The 18,169-nt window shown below is 49.1% G+C and overlaps 2 protein-coding genes across 2 annotated transcripts in view; both read right to left on the bottom strand.

Moving 5' to 3' along the window:
* The window catches only part of SYT5 (synaptotagmin 5), a 49,868-nt gene extending 45,641 nt beyond the window's left edge, over nucleotides 1–4,227 (bottom strand). Inside the window, exon 1 of the mRNA XM_053261438.1 lies at nucleotides 3,885–4,227. Within this exon, the coding sequence (XP_053117413.1) occupies nucleotides 3,885–4,212 (328 nt within the window). The 5' untranslated portion in view covers nucleotides 4,213–4,227. The remainder of the gene's footprint in view (nucleotides 1–3,884) is intronic.
* A 7,630-nt stretch (nucleotides 4,228–11,857) lies between these two features.
* The window catches only part of PTPRH (protein tyrosine phosphatase receptor type H), a 39,844-nt gene continuing 33,532 nt past the window's right edge, over nucleotides 11,858–18,169 (bottom strand). Inside the window, exons 17-19 of the mRNA XM_053263598.1 lie at nucleotides 17,342–17,502; nucleotides 15,510–15,645; nucleotides 11,858–13,022 (exon numbers count right to left, since the gene is read on the bottom strand). Of these exons, the coding sequence (XP_053119573.1) occupies nucleotides 12,885–13,022; nucleotides 15,510–15,645; nucleotides 17,342–17,502 (435 nt within the window). The 3' untranslated portion in view covers nucleotides 11,858–12,884. The remainder of the gene's footprint in view (nucleotides 13,023–15,509; nucleotides 15,646–17,341; nucleotides 17,503–18,169) is intronic.

Genomic DNA, 18,169 nt, shown 5'->3' with positions numbered 1-18,169 from the left:
TGCAGCAAGGGTGGAGCGGGCAAGGAGAAAATCCCCCCCTTTTACCTTGGGGGAGAGGCGGGAAAGGCAAACCATTTTTGTTTAAGGTAAAAGGGTGGCAAAAGCCTTTTTTCCTATGGGCGGCAACAAGCTTAATCCGCTCCTGGAAGCGGCTCTTCAAGGTTCCAGGCAGGAGGTTTTCCCAGCCTAACGGGAGATGTCAGGGATTGCTAACTTGGCAAAGAGGCACCTTTTCACTTGGTGATTCTCTTTATTTAGCAGGAGGAGAGCAACTGGCCCTCTCCACCCCCAGCACAGTACCCCTCCAGTGCCTGTTGCTGGTGTCTAACTTACGTTGCTTTTTAGACTGTGAGCCCTTTGGGGACAGGGATCCATCTTATTTATTTATCATTTCTCTGTGCAAACTGCCCTGAGCCATTTTTGGAAGGGTGGTATAGAAATAGAATAAATAAATAATAAATAAAATAATAATTTTGAACCTGGGACCTTCTGCATGCAAAACAGATGCTCTACATGGAGCAACAGCCCTGCCCCATCTCTATGCCTTGAATCTATGCCATCTCTGTATCCCCTGCTTAATTTCTGCCGTGCTATTATTAAAGGCTCAGGGACCGAGTCTGTTAAAGACGGTGACCATCTTAACTGCATGAGGCTTGTTGCCGTATGTGCTATCATCCTTTCCTTCTCATGGTAGGGCCTCTGGGCCATCACTGCTTCATAGGCAGACAGAAAACCAACAAATTCTGTCTTGAGGATGCAGTGATGGGTGGGAATGTCACCTGTTGAACTTCTGCATGTCACACAACTCTTCAGGACATAGGAACCCTGACCTTAAACAAAAGCAAACCGGTGACCATTCTATGCAGCCCTGGAAATCCTGCTCTCTAGTTTTTTTAAAAAAAACACAACCCAAAAATATTCTCTCTCATTTTAGGCAGAAGAGAATTGATCAGCACTCATAATTACTTGGAACAACATGTTACAGATTAATCCAGTTGAACCCCAACTCACATTAGGCCCTGTTAATAATTCATATTATTAACATATGGATTGTGGCTTCTAAACTGACCTCTGCCTCCACACACACACACGCCCCATACATAACGAGCCTAAAGACCAGAGGTGGATTTAGCCACAGACCTTGGGGATTAGGTGCATGGCCTCTTGTCTCTGTGGGGGTCTCAAAATATTCAGGGAGGGGGGCTCCCCAGAGCCCCACCACTGCTCCACACCCACCGAGCCAGATAAATCTTTTTTTTTAACTTGAGAAAGAGAGCCACCTTTTTAGGGGCTCTCTGCAAATGGGTCAGAAATGGCCTGATCTATCATTTGGGAGGCAGGCGGGCTCAGGGAAGGAGCTCTTACTGCCGCCTCCACCTCCCCCGCCTTGGTCTCCCCTCAAGTGGCCACCCCTGTCCCCACCATGCAGTGGCAGATGGTTACAAGGTACAACCCCCCATTTAATTTGCCCCTCCAAAGCCCTTCAGGTCCGGGCTTCAAAATTACCTAGGTGCACCCTGCTAAAGGCTAAATATCAATGGCTATTAGACATGAGGACTATGTGGAGCCTCCATGTCCAGATGCAGCATACCTTTGAACAGCAGTTGCTGGGAGGAAGCAGCAGCAGAGGAAGGTTTTTCACCTCCATGCCCTGCTTGTGACTCTCCCATCTGGTCACTGTGCGGAGCTAGATTAGGCAAAAAGTGGCCAAGAGACAGAGCTACGACTTTGGAAGCCCCTGGTTCAAATCTTTCTTCTGCCATGAACACACTAGGTGTTAGGCAGGGGCGGCCCTTTTATGAGGCAAAGCGAGGCAGCTGCTCCAGGCAGCAGATTATTGGGGCATCAGCAGGGCAGCAAATTACCCCCTGTAGCTGCCACTGGAGCAGTTCTTGGGAAGCAAACTCATCCTTGGAAGCCTGGCAAGGGGCATCTCTCTTCACACTCCTTGCAAGGCTTGCAAGACGCACCAAGAGAGAAGAGGATGCTGCTGAAAAGAGAAGAGGAGGCTGCTGTTCCCCCCCCCCCGTTTCCTGTGCCACTTTAAGACTTGTAAGGGTCAGGTTTGAAAGGAGTTTGGCTCCCACCAGGGTTGCAAGGCAAGGCAGCATTTGGTGCCTCCCCTCAGGCGCTGCAAAACCTTGGGCCACCCCTCTCCTTAGGCAAAAGGGATGCCCTTCTTGACTCAGCCCTCCAGTCTGCAATATGGGTACAATAATTCTCATTGAGGGCTGTTGCAATGCATCTACGTGCTTTAAATATTTGAACGAGCTATACAGGCTCCCAGTCAGTGTTATCTAACAGGGCTCCTCTTGACTGTGTGTTTAGTGTGTGTGTGTGTGTAATGCATAGGCTGCTTTTCTGCAATGTGATCAAAGTGTGTGTGTGTGTGTGAGAGAGAGAGAGAGAAAGAGAGATCAACAATGCAGAGGAGATTCAGTGCCCGGTTTATAGTTTATAGAAAAAGACATGCCAGAGATTCAGTCCTGCTGGGAAGCCTTTAAAACCCCACCCCAGGGGTATCCAAATGTGGGTCCCCAGATGTTGTTGGACTACCACTCCTAACCCCCAGCTACTAAGGGGATGATGGGAATTGTAGTCCAACAACCTCTGCGGACTCACGTTTGGGCACCCCTGCCTTACCCTTAATCACAGATTTTGGGGGAGTTTGGTTGGTGTGGTGGGGGGGGAAGCACTTTGGATATGCTCAGAGACACACTCCCCATTATGGATGGCAGGCTTTGTACATTGCAAAGCTGAATCCTAGCAAGCAAAACGGAGGGGGCGGGCTGAGCCTGCCCTGGACCAGACCAAGCCTGGAGAAAGCTGGCTTTACCTACCCCCGTGTGCTTTTGAAAAAGAAAAGAAAAAATGGTCCCGCCCCGCCCTGGAGACAGGAGTTCGCCTTGACGTGAATTATTGATGGGTCACATAGCAACTCCTTTCCTACCCGCCCAGCCGCCAGCATGAACTGGTCTTGCTTCTTTTCTCCCAGGGCAGAAACGCGCCCCCCCCCGCAATCCCCCCCTTACTAATTATTCCCCTCAGAGTACAGCTTATTCTTCTGGCCTTCTGCCAAAGGCAGCTGGTTTCCTTTAAGCCCCGCTCCAACCAATCAATACTACCCCCACCTCCTGCAAACGAGGGGGGGGGGAAGCGGGCGGCGGAAATCCCTCTCTCGCCCTGCACACGCCCACACTCACACCACCCAAAGATCACAGGTGATCCACTGGCTTTGAGCTCAGGGAAGCCACAGCCCCAAACGGAAGGCTTTCATTGAGTTGAGGCAGCTTTGCAGAAGGGGAGGGGCAATAGGTTCTGCCCTATGGGGATGCAGTGTGGGGCTGGATGCCCAACCCAGATTCTTCCAGCTAGCCTTGTTAAGTGTCGGAGGGGGGGGGGGAAATATGTGACCAGTCCATAAATGGCACTCTGTTGACAATCTGCCTCTTTCCCCAACGCCAGCCTGGCCCCGCCTGGGCGCTATAACGCCCTCGTGGGCCTCAGTCTCCACCTGGTTATTGTTTGTGTAGGAAATCTCCTCCTGGTTCCACCCTCTCCCACATCTGCTGCTGAAAGACCACCCATCTCCTCTCCCTCCTACTACTGTACGCAGAAAACACCTGTCTTTGTTTCCCAGGCTCTTGGGAATTGTTCTGCCCACTCCGGGGAAGGAGTTCCGCCTCTCCTCTGTCCCCCTATCCATGGTGGCCGGAGAAAGGGAGGGGTGGGCGGGGGAGGAATTCTTATCAAGGCAGAATGTGGGATACACACACACACACACACACACACACACACAACTCAGGATCTCTTTGGAAAGCCCACTCTCTCAGTCGCCACATCTTTCTCGAAAGCCGCCCAAGCCCAAGAGGGGCGCGCCTTACCTTTCTCGCCCCCTCCTCCTCCCGTCCAGAAGCAGAAGTCGCGGCTGGGGTTCTCGGCTGGAGAAATCACAGAAGCCAGAGGGGATGGTCGACCCGCTTTTCGCCCAGGGAGCTGTCCGCGCTTCGTGGTGCTGAAACGTTGTGGGCTGAGGGGTGGGGCCGGGAAGGAAGAGGTGGGGTTAGATACGGGAGTGAAGAAAGGAAAGGATCGAGAAGTGGGGTGTGTGCGTGTGCGCGCGTGCGTGTGTGTGTGTGAGAGAGAGATGGGAGGCGAAGAGATCTGTGAGGCTGCCAGTTGAAAATAAAGCACATCTGTTTTCACACGCATTCACCTGTTTGGGAGTGCGCCGTTTGGAGGATTCTTGAAAGGAATTAGAAAGCGTGTGTTTGCGAGAGAGGGAGCGAGAAGACTCTGTGTGTGTGTGTGTGTGTGTGAGAGAGAGAGAGAGAGAGAGAGAGAGAGGTGAGGAGTGTATCAGTGAAAGAGACTTTAGGGGGGAGAGGAGAGAAAGTGGGGATCTGAGTAGGAATTCTATTATCTATGGCTGTTGGCCTGGTAGGGAGGCAAAACAGTGCACCGGCACTCCAGAATTCAGCCAGCTTCAAAATCATGGCTTTCACTTACACTCCTCCCCTCCCCAAAAAAACTTTTATAAGGTTCTGTTGAATAACCCCAGCCCCCTTGCAGAACAAACACTTTCCTTGTGGGAGAAAAGATAAATATTAAAACAGCTTAAATTGAGAATGCTTACCAACAGGTTGCTTAAAGAATGGTTTAAACAGGTGGATATTCCTCACCCATGTACTTGTATGCAGGGCTTTTTAAAAACATACAACCAAGCACACAATGTGCAGTTCTGGGGATGCCGGATGTGCAGTTCCAACAGAACATTTGTGCAGTTCAAAAATTAAAGGCATACAGAAGTGGTATTGTGTTAGCTGACGGGAAAAGCGATTGATAACAATATGAAAAGTAAAGTGGGCTGTCCAGGCTCCTCTAGAACCCCAGATCCTGATACTGCAAGTGAATACCTTCCCAGAGGGGAATATCAGAACCTAAATTGTAGTTAATCATGCTTAAGAATGTCCATGTGTAGACTTCAATGCCCAGGCCTTATGAGATGAGCTGGGGGGAAAGGGGTCTTAGCAGATTTATTAGCAGATTTATCTCTAATAACAAGAATGCACAGGTGTGTCATAGTGCTGTGTGCTATGCAAACAAATTTCAATCACACAACACTGTGTGGTTCCAAATTTTCCTCTAAAAACACACCTTAAATGGCGCAGCAGAGAAATGTTTGACTAACAAGCAGAAGGTTGCTGGTTTGAATCCCCGCCCATACTATATCGGGCAGCAGCGATATAGGAAGATGCTGAAAGGCATCCTCTCATACTGAGCAGGAGGCAGCAATGGTAAACCCCTCCTGTATTCTACCAAAGAAAACCACAGGGCTCTGTGGGCGCCAGGAGTCAAAATTAACTTGACGGCACACTTCACCTTACCATATGTGGATGATAGGAGCTGACCTGAGCATAAGTCTTTGGTGTCCCTCCCACCCTCGCATGGTTAGTTTATCTTGTTGCCGTGCGGTTTGCACAAGTTCAGCTTGGCCCCACCTTGAGTTAGGTGTCCTGGGTGCCCATATGGCTCCCCAACACCCTAAGGCCAGCCCTGGATGTGAATATTCTAATGAGGTGGTGGCAGCAAACAGATCTGGCCCATACATTAGGCAGTCACTGAGGATGCCAAATCTTGGTGGACGCAGGTGTTACTGCGGTGAAGAGCAGCAGTGGCAGCTGTGGGTGGGGGATGATGAGGAAGCAGATTGCTCTTCTCCACGTGGAGTCCACCCCCACTGCTTAGCTGGCCAATGTACACGTGTGGCAGCCATTTGAGGGGCCAGCCTCATGGGGCAGAGACATTGTGAGACTCATCCCTCAAATTACCTACGCGCATGCACACCAGCCAGCTGAGTGGTGGCAGTGGGGTGTGTGGCAGGGAGCAGACTCGGCATGAGGCTGGGTAGTGGCACAGGGGTGGTAGCGATGGGATATCTTACAAATTGCCAAGGTATAATCTGCTTCCTCGCTGCCCCTCCCTCAGCCAACTCCAGTCACCAAGTATTACTTTGGCACCCGTGTGTGTGTGTGTGTTTGTGCGCACACGTACACACCAAAGTCATAAGTTTGCCTAGGGCACCAAAAATCTTAGGGGTGGTCCTGATTGCTGATCCATTAACATGAACTTCAAGAGGAAATTTATGTGATTGTTCACATGGCAAGCTTAAGATGCATGCACAATGAAACCTGTGGTTGTGTTTGAGGCACTCATATACACAAGGGCTGGGGAGTGAATCAATGCAAGGTAACAAGGGGAAAATGTTAAGAGTGTCTGCTTTGCAGAAGGATGGGGAGGTTTTTGTGTGTGTATGCAAGGTGTGCACGCTTTCATATGGGATGTGGGATGTGTGTTGACAAGAGAGCTCCAGTGAAAGTGGTGAGGCATGTAATTCACATCTGTGAAGAAGAAAGGTGTACATTTCTTTTTGTGAATGAGGCAGAAAGGAAAGGGGAAGAGACTGCCTTTGTGTGAATTGGACGGATGTCGCAGGGGCTGATGAGTGAGGATAGTGCTGCCTGGTTGCCAGTGAGATAAAGGGAGGGAAGGTGTATTTGGGAGAGGAAGCTGAAAAGAGAAGCTTGTATGGGCGGGCAGGACACACACACACACACACACACACACACACACACACACACACAGAGACACACAGACATGACTGCCCTCTTGTGGAAGACATGACTCTTGCAATGGAATGCCTACTGCAGGATAAAATCAAAATCTTTCCCCGCTCCCTCCCATGCACGTATGCTTCACTATATCGACACATTCACACACACACACACACATCCCAGCTTCACCTGCTGGGACCCCTGCTTGCCCATATGGAGGAGATGAGAGAGGCTTGGCTCTAGATCCCAAGACACTGGGCTTTTCCAGATGACCAATTATCTTGCCTTTTCCCCAGCTCCTGCAGTACTTCCTGCATGGCTCTCATCCAGACATGTGTGGGCTTCTGGAGAACCCCATTCTCCCTCCTTATGAATTTTGGATGCATATTCAAGTCCGTTCATGAGGCAAGGTGAGGCAGTTGCCTAAGGCAGCAGATTATTGGGGCACCAGCAAGGGAGCAAGATGCCCTTTCTGCCCACTGCTTTTGAAAAGGGAAAAAAATTAATTTGGCACCTTGCCTCAGTTCGGCACTGTCTGTGGTCAGATGCGGAGTACCTCCTTCGTGTTGTCTTGCTGACCAGCACTTACTTTCCCATCGCTTTCCATGCCTATTTTAAAGTAGTCATGAAAGAGACAGAAAGTAGGCACAGGCCAGCAGGCAGCACTGTAGAAATAGCACTAAGGAGTTGCTCTGTGTCTGACTGCAGAGCCAAAGCCTACAAGGAAGGATGAGATTCTTCAGGAACTCGTGCATACACCCGACTCCTCACAAGAGCCCAGCAGGAAGCACTGCGAGAGCAGAGAAAAAGAGCAAGATAAATGGCCCTCTGGAACGCCCCCTGCAAATTGCCACATGCCCTCAGAAGGACCTGGACCCTCACACTGTAAATCCACCAGAATCTTGTCCCACTCAAGGACATCCAGGACTTCCCACTCTCTAGGCAAGGCTCTCCATAGCGGAGAGCTTCTCCGCAGCCTTTGAGGAGTACAAAAATAGAAATGCAAAGGCTAGCTGAGAAGGCTGCTACTTTATTCCCCTAAAATATGCCCTATCTGGCTTGAATCTTAGCAGGCCTTTGCATCAGGAAGGAAAGTCATGGGAATGACTGTGGCTGAGCAACTGTCCAGGGATCACCTGTAGCACAGGGTGGTGGATTTCTAGTCTTTGATTAGAAAAGGAAGCTGACATGAGGGGCATGGATCTTCGCAAGCAACATTGAGGAACCATTCAGCTCAGCGGTTCTCAAACTTGGGTCCCCAGATGTTATTGGACAACAACTCCTATCATCTCCTGCTTTGGCCATTGTGGCTGGGGGTGATGGGAGTTGTAGCCCAACAATATTTGGGAACCCAAGTTTGAGACCCCCTAATTTGGCTTGGATCAGGGCTGCTCTGGTCAGGCCGGCTCAACTTCAGCCCTCCTGCAGATGTTGGCCCACAGCTCCCATAATCCCTGGCTATTGGCCACTGTGCCTGGGGATTATGGGAGTTGTAGTCCAAAAACAGCTGGTGGGGGCTAAGTTGAGCAGGCCTTCTCTAGATCTAGATCCTAGGTAGTCACTGCCCCACTCACATGAACCTGGATTTACACTGTAAATCCACCACAACCTTGTCCCACTCATGGAAGTCCAAGATTCCCAACACACTGAATCTTACTCCTCTCCCACACAACCCAGGAGTCCGTTTCCAGCATTCCACTTTCTTATTTTCTCAGCAAACCCAAGAATCCTGGTTCCCAGCACTGCTTGCTGCAAAATATCACTACTACTACGAATATTTATATACTGCTCTTCAACCAAAGTTCTCAAAGCGATTTACATAGAAAAATAAATAACACATAAATAAGATGGACCCCTATCCCCAAAGGGCTCACAATCTAAAAAGAAATATAAGGCAGACACCAGCAACAGCCAACCACTGGAGGGATGTTGTGCTGGAGTTGGAAAGGGCCAGTTGCTCTCCCCCGGCTAAATACAAGAGAATCATCACTTTAAAAGGTGTCCCGTTGCTCAGTGAGCAGGGGTAAGGGCCTATTACGCCTATATTAGGGCCTAATCCACTGGGATCTCTGAGACCACCTCCCTAGAACTTATTCCTGGTGTCTTCTGTTAGTCACTACCAGGCATCACTGACTCAGGAAGAGTCCATACTCCCAGCCTCTCCTTCTGCAGAAGTTGCACTCCAACAACATCTGGGGGCCCTCAACTCCCTTTGGCTACTGTGACTGGAGATGATGGGAATTGTAGTCCCATCACTATGGTGTCCAACAACACCTGGGCCCCCAAGTGTGAGAACTCCGGCTCTACTGGATGTTACACCCATCATGTTACACCCACCAACCCTCCCTCTCTGAGTCTCTGGGAGGCCTGGCCCACTGTATTGCTACTCCTCTGTCAGAACTGAGAGTCTGATTTGATCGTTTACAAAGAGCCATGACCTGGTGGAAGGGGGGAAAAAAAGAAGGAAAGATCTGAGAGCACCATGGCAACATTTTGGAGCTGACACTTGGGTTGCCTCAGCAACCGAATAATTCCTTTGTCATTTCCTCATGGAGAAGTATGTGTGGTGGGGGCATGATCCAATCAAGTTATCCTTCCGTCTGGACATGCATTTTGTCCCTAACCTGCCCCCTGCATAGCTAGGTAAGGGGTTGGAGGTAGGGAAGCCATAGGGAATCCTCAGCTGCCTCCAGTCCTCCCCCCAGCTGCAGTGGGTTTAGGATTGCAGCTTAGGAGAGGGAGGGGTGTTTGGGGAGCAGACAAGCTGTCTGTGCATCTAGGACCCTGGGCTAATGGATAACAGAGAAAATTATGTTTTCACCCATTTCTCACGCCATCCAGTAAAGTAAGTAATTCAAGCCCCAGTCATTGGTGACTCAAGCGCTGTCTAACGTGCTTGATTAAATTCTGTTTTGTTCTGTATTTTAATCCTCACATATGCAAGTGTTTTCAAAGGGCCGGTACGTTTAGGCAATTAATCAGTTAGATGACTCAGTTAACAGCCAGATCCTGTGCTATTTTATTCAGGAGTAAGTTGCACTGAATTTGGTTGGACTTCCTCCCAAATAAGCGTGCTTAGGATTGCAGCCTAAGGGCACAATCAACCTAATGTCAGCTATCCCCGCCTGACTCCAGGTGATTCACAAAAGACTCCAGGTGGGTCACAAAAATGAAGACAAACAAAACCAACTATTAAAATTTAAAACATTCTCTCTTAAAACATTCAGAAATTACAGCAATTAAAATTTTTTCAGTATATATGTGTGGAAGGGGAATTAAAATGTGAAAAGGGAATGAAAAATTTCTGCATAGCCCTTCAGAAAACATTATCCATCAGCAAAGCTTACGCCAGTATTGAAATCAGATAGGGTAATGAGAAAATGCAGACTAGTCCTTTAGAAAATATTACTGGGTAAAGAAATCTCACAGGGTAAAGAAAAATATTGTTACACTGGACTTATCTGTTGTTGTTGTTCTTTTATTGCAGCCATAGGCCAAACAGAAACTTATCTGAAGTAGTTCTCCAGATATTTGGGTTTGCTTTTCCTTCTCTTCCCTTATAGTCAATGCTACAAATCTGATTGACTAACTGCGCAGGGAATGGCTGTGCTGTTCTCTCGCTCTTTCTCTGTGCTCAGGGTTGCTTTTTCTTTCTTTCCCATTCATTTCTCTCCAGTTTCTTGCCTCACAAAGCAGCACCTCTTGCTGCCCTTCTGCCCTGCAACAAAATTCTCCTGGAATTCAGGGGGGCTGATAAGACCTCTTATGCTGTAGAAGAAATTTTGTACATGCTGCCATTTTAGGAAGCTGCCATATACTGAGTCAGACCCTTGGTCTATCTAGCTCAGTATTGTCTTCACAGACTTGCAGTGGCTTCTCCAAGGTTGCAGGCAGGAATCTCTCTCAGCCCTATCTTGGAGAAGCCAGGGAGGGATCTTGGAACCTTCTGCTCTGCCCAGAGCGGCTCCATCCCCTGAGGGGAATATCTTACAGTGCTCACACTTCTAGTCTCCCATTCAAATGCAACCAGGGCAGACCCTGCTTAGCTAAGGAGACAATTCATGCTTGCTACCACAAGACCAGCTCTCCTCTCCTTTTGCCACTGGTTCTGCCACCACCACCAGCCACCATTTTGTGGCTGGCTGAAAACCCGCCTGCCCCACAGCTGGCTATTTCCTGCTTTTGCCAGAGTTTTTGCAAGGCTCTAGCAAAAGAAAGATAGTGCCTAGAAGCCTCAGGTCTGCCCACCCCTGCCCTAGAATGCATACAGTTGTGAGCTGTGATGAGAGACCAGAAGGCAAGATCTTGTCTTATGAACACTGGGGAGGAGGAGGAGGACCCAGAAGCCAGGAGGAGGCAGGGTTCGAGATATGCATTTTATTTTTTCTCTATGTTTATACTCATAAGACCAGCCCTGCTGGATCAGGCCCAAGGCCTATCTAGTCCAGCATCCTGTTTCACACAGTGGCCCACCAGATGCCTCTGGGAAGCCCACAGGCACAGGCTGAGGGCAAGCCCTCTTTCCTGATGTTGCTCCCCTGCAACTGGGATTTAGAGACATCTTTCCTTTGAGGCTGGAGGTAGCCTATAGCCCTCAGACTAGTAGCCATTGATAGTAGCACTCTCATGTATAATTTTATAAACCTCTAGCGTGTCGCCCCTCAGTTGTCTTTTTTCTAAACCCAAAAGCCCCAGGTGTTGTAGCCTTGCCTCGTAAGGAAGGTAGAGTGTGAACTTACCTGCAAAACCTTTCCCTGAAGAGGCTGCGTGCAAACCTTTCCTGCAATTCACCTGGACCAGTGTTTGGCAAGGCCCCCAGTTGACAACTGCCTCCTGTCACCTCCCTTCACGCATGGAGCTTTCCCTCTTTTTATTTAGCTCGGGTTTGTACCTTGGTATTCTCAAGGTGTGTTCCAGGCTGATCTGCTTGGAAGCAGGTGGTAGAGCTCAGTTGCCCCAGTGGCTGGCAATGGCAAGGTGCTGAGGAAGTGGGACGATAGTTTTGTGGCAGAGCACATACTTTCTATGCAGAAGGGCCCCTGGGAGCAGAGCTGGTCTCATGGTGGCAAGCCTGACTTGTCCCCTTTGCTAAGCAGGGTCCACCCTGGTTTGCATTTGGATGGGAGACTTGATGTGTGAGCACTGTAAGAGATTCCCCATAGGGGAGGGGGCCGCTCTGGGAAGAGCAGAAGGTTCCAAGTTCCCTCCCTGGTAGCATCTCCAAGCTAGGGCTGAGAGAGAGACTCCAGCCTGCAACCTGGGAAAAGCCGCTGCCAGTCTGGGTAGACAATACTGAGCTAGATGGACCAAGGGTCTGACTTGGTAGAAGGCCGCTTCCGATGTTCCTAGTTCAATCCTGAGCATCTCTAGGGACAGCTGGGAGAGATTCCTGTCCAAAACCTTGGAGAGCCGCTGCCAGGCCATGTGGGCCATATTGAGCTAGATGGGCTAATGATCTGACTCAGTGTAAGGCAGCTCCCTAGGTTCATAAAGCCACAGAAGATGCATGGTGGCCACAGCATGGTCACCTCCCATCCAAGTCAACGGAGCCGTTCTGTGTCACCGTGGCTGCCTCGATAGTGCCTGATGGTCACACGTGGCTGCCACAGCCAGGGGCAGCCCAAGGGATCGCGGCACCAAATACTGCCTTGACCTACAGTCCTGGTGGGGGGCCAGGCCCCTTTCAAACCCTACACTGGGCAAATGGTGAAAGTGGTTGGGGAGCGGGAGGAGGGGAGCTTGCTAGCAGCCTCTTCTTCTCTCCTGGTGCTGCTTCCAGGTTTTGCTAGGGGTGGGAGGAGAGGCTTTCCCTGCAAAGCTTTTGCACGGGTCAAATTGGCCCCCAAGAGCTGCTCCAGTGGTGAGAGCAGGAGGGCATCTTGCTGCCACTCCAATAATCCACCACTGGAGGTGACTGCCTCACATTGCCTCATGGAAGGGCCGCCACTGACTAGAGCAACACCGGAAAAGCTCTGCTCTACTTGTTTCTTTTCCTCCCACACTTAGAACTTCATCCTGCTCTCATAACAGGAAAAGGTGCATCTTCGTCTGCAAGCTGTGGAGGCCAAGAACAGTCTATACCACCACAAGCACCTGGCCCAATCAACCCACAAACCAAAATTAGACAGGGGAAACAGATTTAAAGAGGCGATCCTCTAGAAACTGGCTGCTGATTCTTGGGAAGGCCACCTCAAAGTCTGAGTTGCTTTGGTTTTGGAATGCTCTGGATGCGGCCATTCTTGGTTCTTGCCAGGGGGGCGGCCGATACCTTCACACACGGGACATCTCGTAGCCTTGCAGGGCCCAAGTGTTTTCGTACACAACAGTGTCCTCCGTCTTCTCACAGTCATTCTGGGAAGCGGGCTGGATCCCATCCAAGAGGCACTGGTGTAGGAAGATGTACTGGGCCTGTGGAAACAGAGGAGGTGTAGGGTATAGGGGATTTAATTGCTGCAGGGAGCCAACATCTTGATTTGCTCGTCATAATTCAGCAAGTCCTCCATCATGGTGGCTGAACCATCCTTTGAGGGTTTACTCATTTGCAAGAGAACGTGTGAGAGGAGGGATGAAATGCGGGGTGTGTAAAGCTCGGGGCATCCCTTCTGTCTTTTATGCAGTTGGGAGACAATGTAGTAGACACTTAGAATCAAGTTGGACCTTACTTAGAACATGTGGAATGCAGTTTCACAGTAGGCTTTGTGTGTGTGTGTGTGTGTCTGTGTGTGTGTGTGTGTGTGTGTGTAAGTAGAATAGCATATATGGGGCAGGCAGCCTTGACTGCAACTTCATGCTTGCTATTTGATCATGGGTGGGGAGGAAACATCCATAGACACTATGTAGTGGAAGGAAAGGGGTTAAGCCCCGCACACAAGTAACCCAGCAAGTGGCTACTTCAGGGCAGGGATGTGCATGAATCAAGAATTGTGCACTGATTTGAAGGATCAGTTTGGGCACCTTTAAGAGTGAGGAGAGCAGGCTGCTGACCATGCAAATGGCCGCTGCACATGCACTGAGGCCATGTGTGTGCTGCCACTTCACCACTGCCATGCCACTGCCATGTGATGGGCACTGGGGTGCACAACGCTGCAGCAGGAAGCTGTGGTGAGCAGTGGAGGAACAGGTACAGACCTGCTCTCTTCGCTCTTGAAGATGCCTGAACTGACCCTTCAAATCAATGAGTGCACGAATCTCGATTCATGCACATCCCTACTTCAGGAGTTCTCCAGAGTGGGTCCTCAGCTGTTGTTGGGCAACGACTCCCATAATCTCCATTCCATTGTGATGGGGGTAATGGGAGTTGTAGTCCAACAGCAGCTGGGGATCCATGTTTGAGACCCCCTTGGTCACTTAAAAGTCGGCATATTGCAAATTATTTAGTACATAGAGTATACGAAAGCAGGAGCACTTGGGACTAATTACACTGGATAATCATGCATATCGTTTCTGCATAATTGTTTATATTTATATGTATGGGTCAATGTTAAGGACATAAGAACAGCCCTGCTGTATCAGGCCGAAGGCCCATCTAGTCCAGCATCCTGATTCACACAGTGACCCACCAGATGCTCAGTTCTTGAGCGAACCAAGATTGGAGTTCCTTTGATAACTCTCTATGGCAGGGCTGTCAAACTGCTGACCAGATGTGGCCCATGGAGCTCAGCAGTCCAGCCCCTGACAAGCTGCGGCCACTGTGTTTCATGGCCCGCTACTGCACTTCTTCCTTCCACGGCAGCTGTGGTGCTTCTAGACCCCACCATGGTGCATGGGCTGGCTGTCCAAACGACTTCAGGTGACCGAGCTCTTCAGGGTGTTCCCTCTTCCCCTCACCCTCCTGTTCCTTCTGTCAGAGTGACCCTCATACTTTAACTACACAGAGTGACCCTCGGCTTTAGGCTGCATACCATCACCGTGCCTTGTGTTATTTGCAGGATCTAATCTGCCACTCTTCCAAAAATACAGAAAAGAGGAAAGGGTGGGGTGGAGGGGAGCGAAAAGAAAAGTTAATGGGCAGCGCCTGCCTGGAATCCACAAACAGGAGACATTCTCAGGGATCTAATATTAAGTGGCAGTGATGGGGCCAGAACAAAGGCCCGTTTGTATGCCCTGCTGTAAAGTTACAGCATATTTAAACACGAGAGAGAGAGAGAGAGAGAGAGAGAGAGAGAGAGAGAGAGAGAGAGACAGAAGAAAGAGAGACGACGGGGACATTCTAGTTTAAGATCTCCAGCCCAATCTCAATAATCTTGGGATTGCACCAATAATCTAAGATCCATTGTTCCAAATTCCTCCTGCGTTAATGATCATATTTGGATAAATCATAGAACATATCTGAGAGGACTCAGAAGCAGAGGCTTGCTTAGAGCTCTTCACAAGGGCTAGCTGAGGCAGGCCCCATGTGGTGGGGAGGAAGAGCTGGTTGGCTCAGAATTTCTTTTTCTTTTTTGAACAACCTTCCCCTGAACATATTTTGGTATAAAAGGTAGTACATTCAGCTAATTTAAATGGCAGGATTGTCCGTGCAAAATTGGGTAGCTGCAGGTCATGGGGAAGTATGTTGTTCAGAATTTCAACCTTTCCCTGAGCATATTCTGGTGTAAAAAGAAGAGTGAGAGAAAGGAAGAAAGGGAGTGAGGGGGTGGGAAAGGATGAAGACAGAAGGTGCAGGGCAGGTGCAAGAAGGTAGCATGAGGCAGGTACGGCTCCCTGGAGATGCATTGGGATCAAATCTGGCCAACCATGCAATTTCAGTTTGACACCTCTGCTCTACAGTCTCTGCCATGTGATTCAACTGGCAATGTCACTCTTCTAAGTGAATCACCAATGTCCCTTGAGTCACAGCACCCCCTACAGGGCAGTAGGAGCTCTTCCATATACAATCTAGTGAGAGGGTCTTACCTCAGTCTGGATCATGAGTGGACGGTTCATCCTCATCCTCTGGACGAAAGAAAAGACACAAATTTCTCCCTTGTTCTGGGCTTGGCGCAGCAGAGAGTCCAAGGCGATGAATGTCCCTGTTCGGCCCACACCAGCACTAGAAAAGTAGGAGAATGAAGGAGGGGACAGTCAGATGCTCACAGCACCAACTGAGGTCTTTTTTTTCTGGGAGAATTAGAATAGAATTACAGAAGCCCAGAAAAATAATGGAATTGGAAGGGACCTCATAAGATCATCAAGACAAACCCCTTGAACTTCCACCAGCAGTGGTAATAGAGTATCTGGGGGTTTTTTTAAAGAGCAAAACCCCCATTTAAATAGTGTTCCTTTAAATACAAGGCCACACGCTGCTAGGAATGAGCTGTAGGCAGCAGCATTCACTAGGTGGTGTCAGGCTGGAAGCCAGGGCTGGGAGAGTGACAGAAAACCAGCCAGGGTGGAAGCCAAGCCAAGTGGATAATGAGGAATCAGGGGACACACTGGCAGCTGAAGGTCAGAAACACGCCAGAGGTCAAGCCAAGGATATAGTTCAAGGAAGCAAACAGGAAATGACAACAAGGGAACCTTGATACTGGGGCAAGGCTGAGTCCAAGGGAGGAAGTTCTTAGATTCTTCCTGAATAGGTTGATGCTCTTTGCTCCCATCCCTATGCAACATCTACTTTCTATCTAAGTTTGAATAAGCCAAGGTTGGCTGGTTCGAATGTCACAACCAATCCCAGTTTATTCTACTCTACCTGCTTCAAATATGCCAAGTATGTAATTCACTGCAAACCAAGATTCAGATCTTGGCATATTTGAAGCAGGTAGGTGATTTATTTATTTAGTATATTTGTATTCTGCCCCAAACTTGTGGCTCTGGACAGTTTACTACAAAACATAATGAAAACAACAATTAAAACTTTAAAACCATTTTAAATAAATTCACATTAAAATATTCTTAAAGGCTTGGGTGAACAGCTCTGTTTTAAGCATCTTCTTTAAAACTGTCAGAGATGGGGAAGTTCTTACTTCAGCAGGGAACGTATTCTGAAGCCTCGGGATAGCAATGGAGAAGGCTCTACTCTGAGTAGCCACCAGATGAGGTGGCTGTAACTGCAGGCAGACCTCTCCAGATGATCTCAATAGGCGATGGGTCTCATAATGAAAAGATGTTCTCTTTTAAAAGGAAAGTATTTAGAATAAACCGAGATTGGTTGGTTTGGATGTCACGATCAATCTTGACTTATTTTAACCTAGATAGGAAGTGGATGCTTGTGTGGGGATGGGATGGGGGAGCACGCAGACCTAAGACTCAGATGTCACATGGAGCCTGGCTTTAACCGAGGTTCCACATGACATCTGAACCAGCCCATAGAAACTAATCACAGTTAGATTAAATAAACTATGGTTCCACCTGAAGACTGAATATGCCCATTATATATGCATTCACAGTTTTCTCATTTGTCTGCTATGTAAACTGCTTTGAGAATTTTTGTTGTTGAAAAGCAATATATAAATATTCCTAGATAAATACACACACACCCCAGACCCTGTTTCCTTTGCATATAATCCAGCAGTTCTGGTTGGATTAGACACAACTTTGGCCCTCCAGCTGTTATTGAACTACAACTCCCGTCATACCCCACCACAGTGGCCAATAGTCAGGGATAATGGGTTTTGTAGTTCTACAACAGCTGGAGGACTGAAGATGTGGAGCTGTGCATTAGACCCAGCTCTGCCCACAGAATCTCTGGGTCACAGCTCTCACTGGCTGATCCCAGTCCAAATCCTGTCTCCTCCCATTGGGTTTACCTGCAGTGAACGAGAGTTGGGGCCCTGCCCTCATGTTGTTCGATGTGCTCCCTCACGAGGTCTCGAAAGTGAAGGATGGTGCTTGTGATCTGGGGCACCCCGTGGTCCGGCCACGACGTGTAGTGATAATGCCGAGCAAGGCGGGCCTCAGGCACACTCATCTGTTGGGGACAGATAGGATTCTGTCACAATGCAGATACCCCTTGGGAAAGGGGGAGTGCAATCTGCTAATCCAGCCCTTCTGCTGCCAGGAAAGGCAAACGAGAGGCAGAAAGAACGGCAGGAATTCGCTTCGATTTGTAAGTTTTGGTTGCAAAGTTTGGAGGAGGGAGTGCCGAGTCTTTTATTCTGAATTGTGTGGAAGAGGAGGATGGGAGCTGGAAAGAGAAAAATTGGCAGAGTGGATGGCATGTCATGGGAGAGGCTGATGATGAAGAGCTGCAAGAGAGCATGGAAAGGGACTGGAACCAAAGCTCAATGCAAAATAGGATCTTGACTCCAAGGATTCATATTATGGTTACCAGGCTTGGGTAATTTCTTGTTTTGGGACTACAGCTCCCATCATCCCCGACCTTCTTCCGTTGTGGTAATGGATGATGGGAGTTGTAGTCCAACACCACCTGGGGACCAACATTTGAGAACTCCAGGGTCACTCGTAAGAACTACTTTACTTGATCCAGCCAAAGATCAGTCTAGTCTAGAAGGAACATAGGAAGCTGCCATATACTGAGTCAGGCCATTGGTCCATCTAGCTCAGCATCATCTACACAGACTGGCAGCAGCTTCTCCAAGGTTGCAGGCAGGAATCTCTCTCTCAGCCCTATCTTG

The sequence above is a fragment of the Hemicordylus capensis genome, chromosome 6 (assembly GCF_027244095.1).
Source record: "Hemicordylus capensis ecotype Gifberg chromosome 6, rHemCap1.1.pri, whole genome shotgun sequence".
Classification (NCBI taxonomy): domain Eukaryota; kingdom Metazoa; phylum Chordata; class Lepidosauria; order Squamata; family Cordylidae; genus Hemicordylus; species Hemicordylus capensis.
The sequence above is the reverse complement of the archived record's forward strand: the minus strand, read 5'-3'. Positions and strand labels throughout refer to the sequence as shown.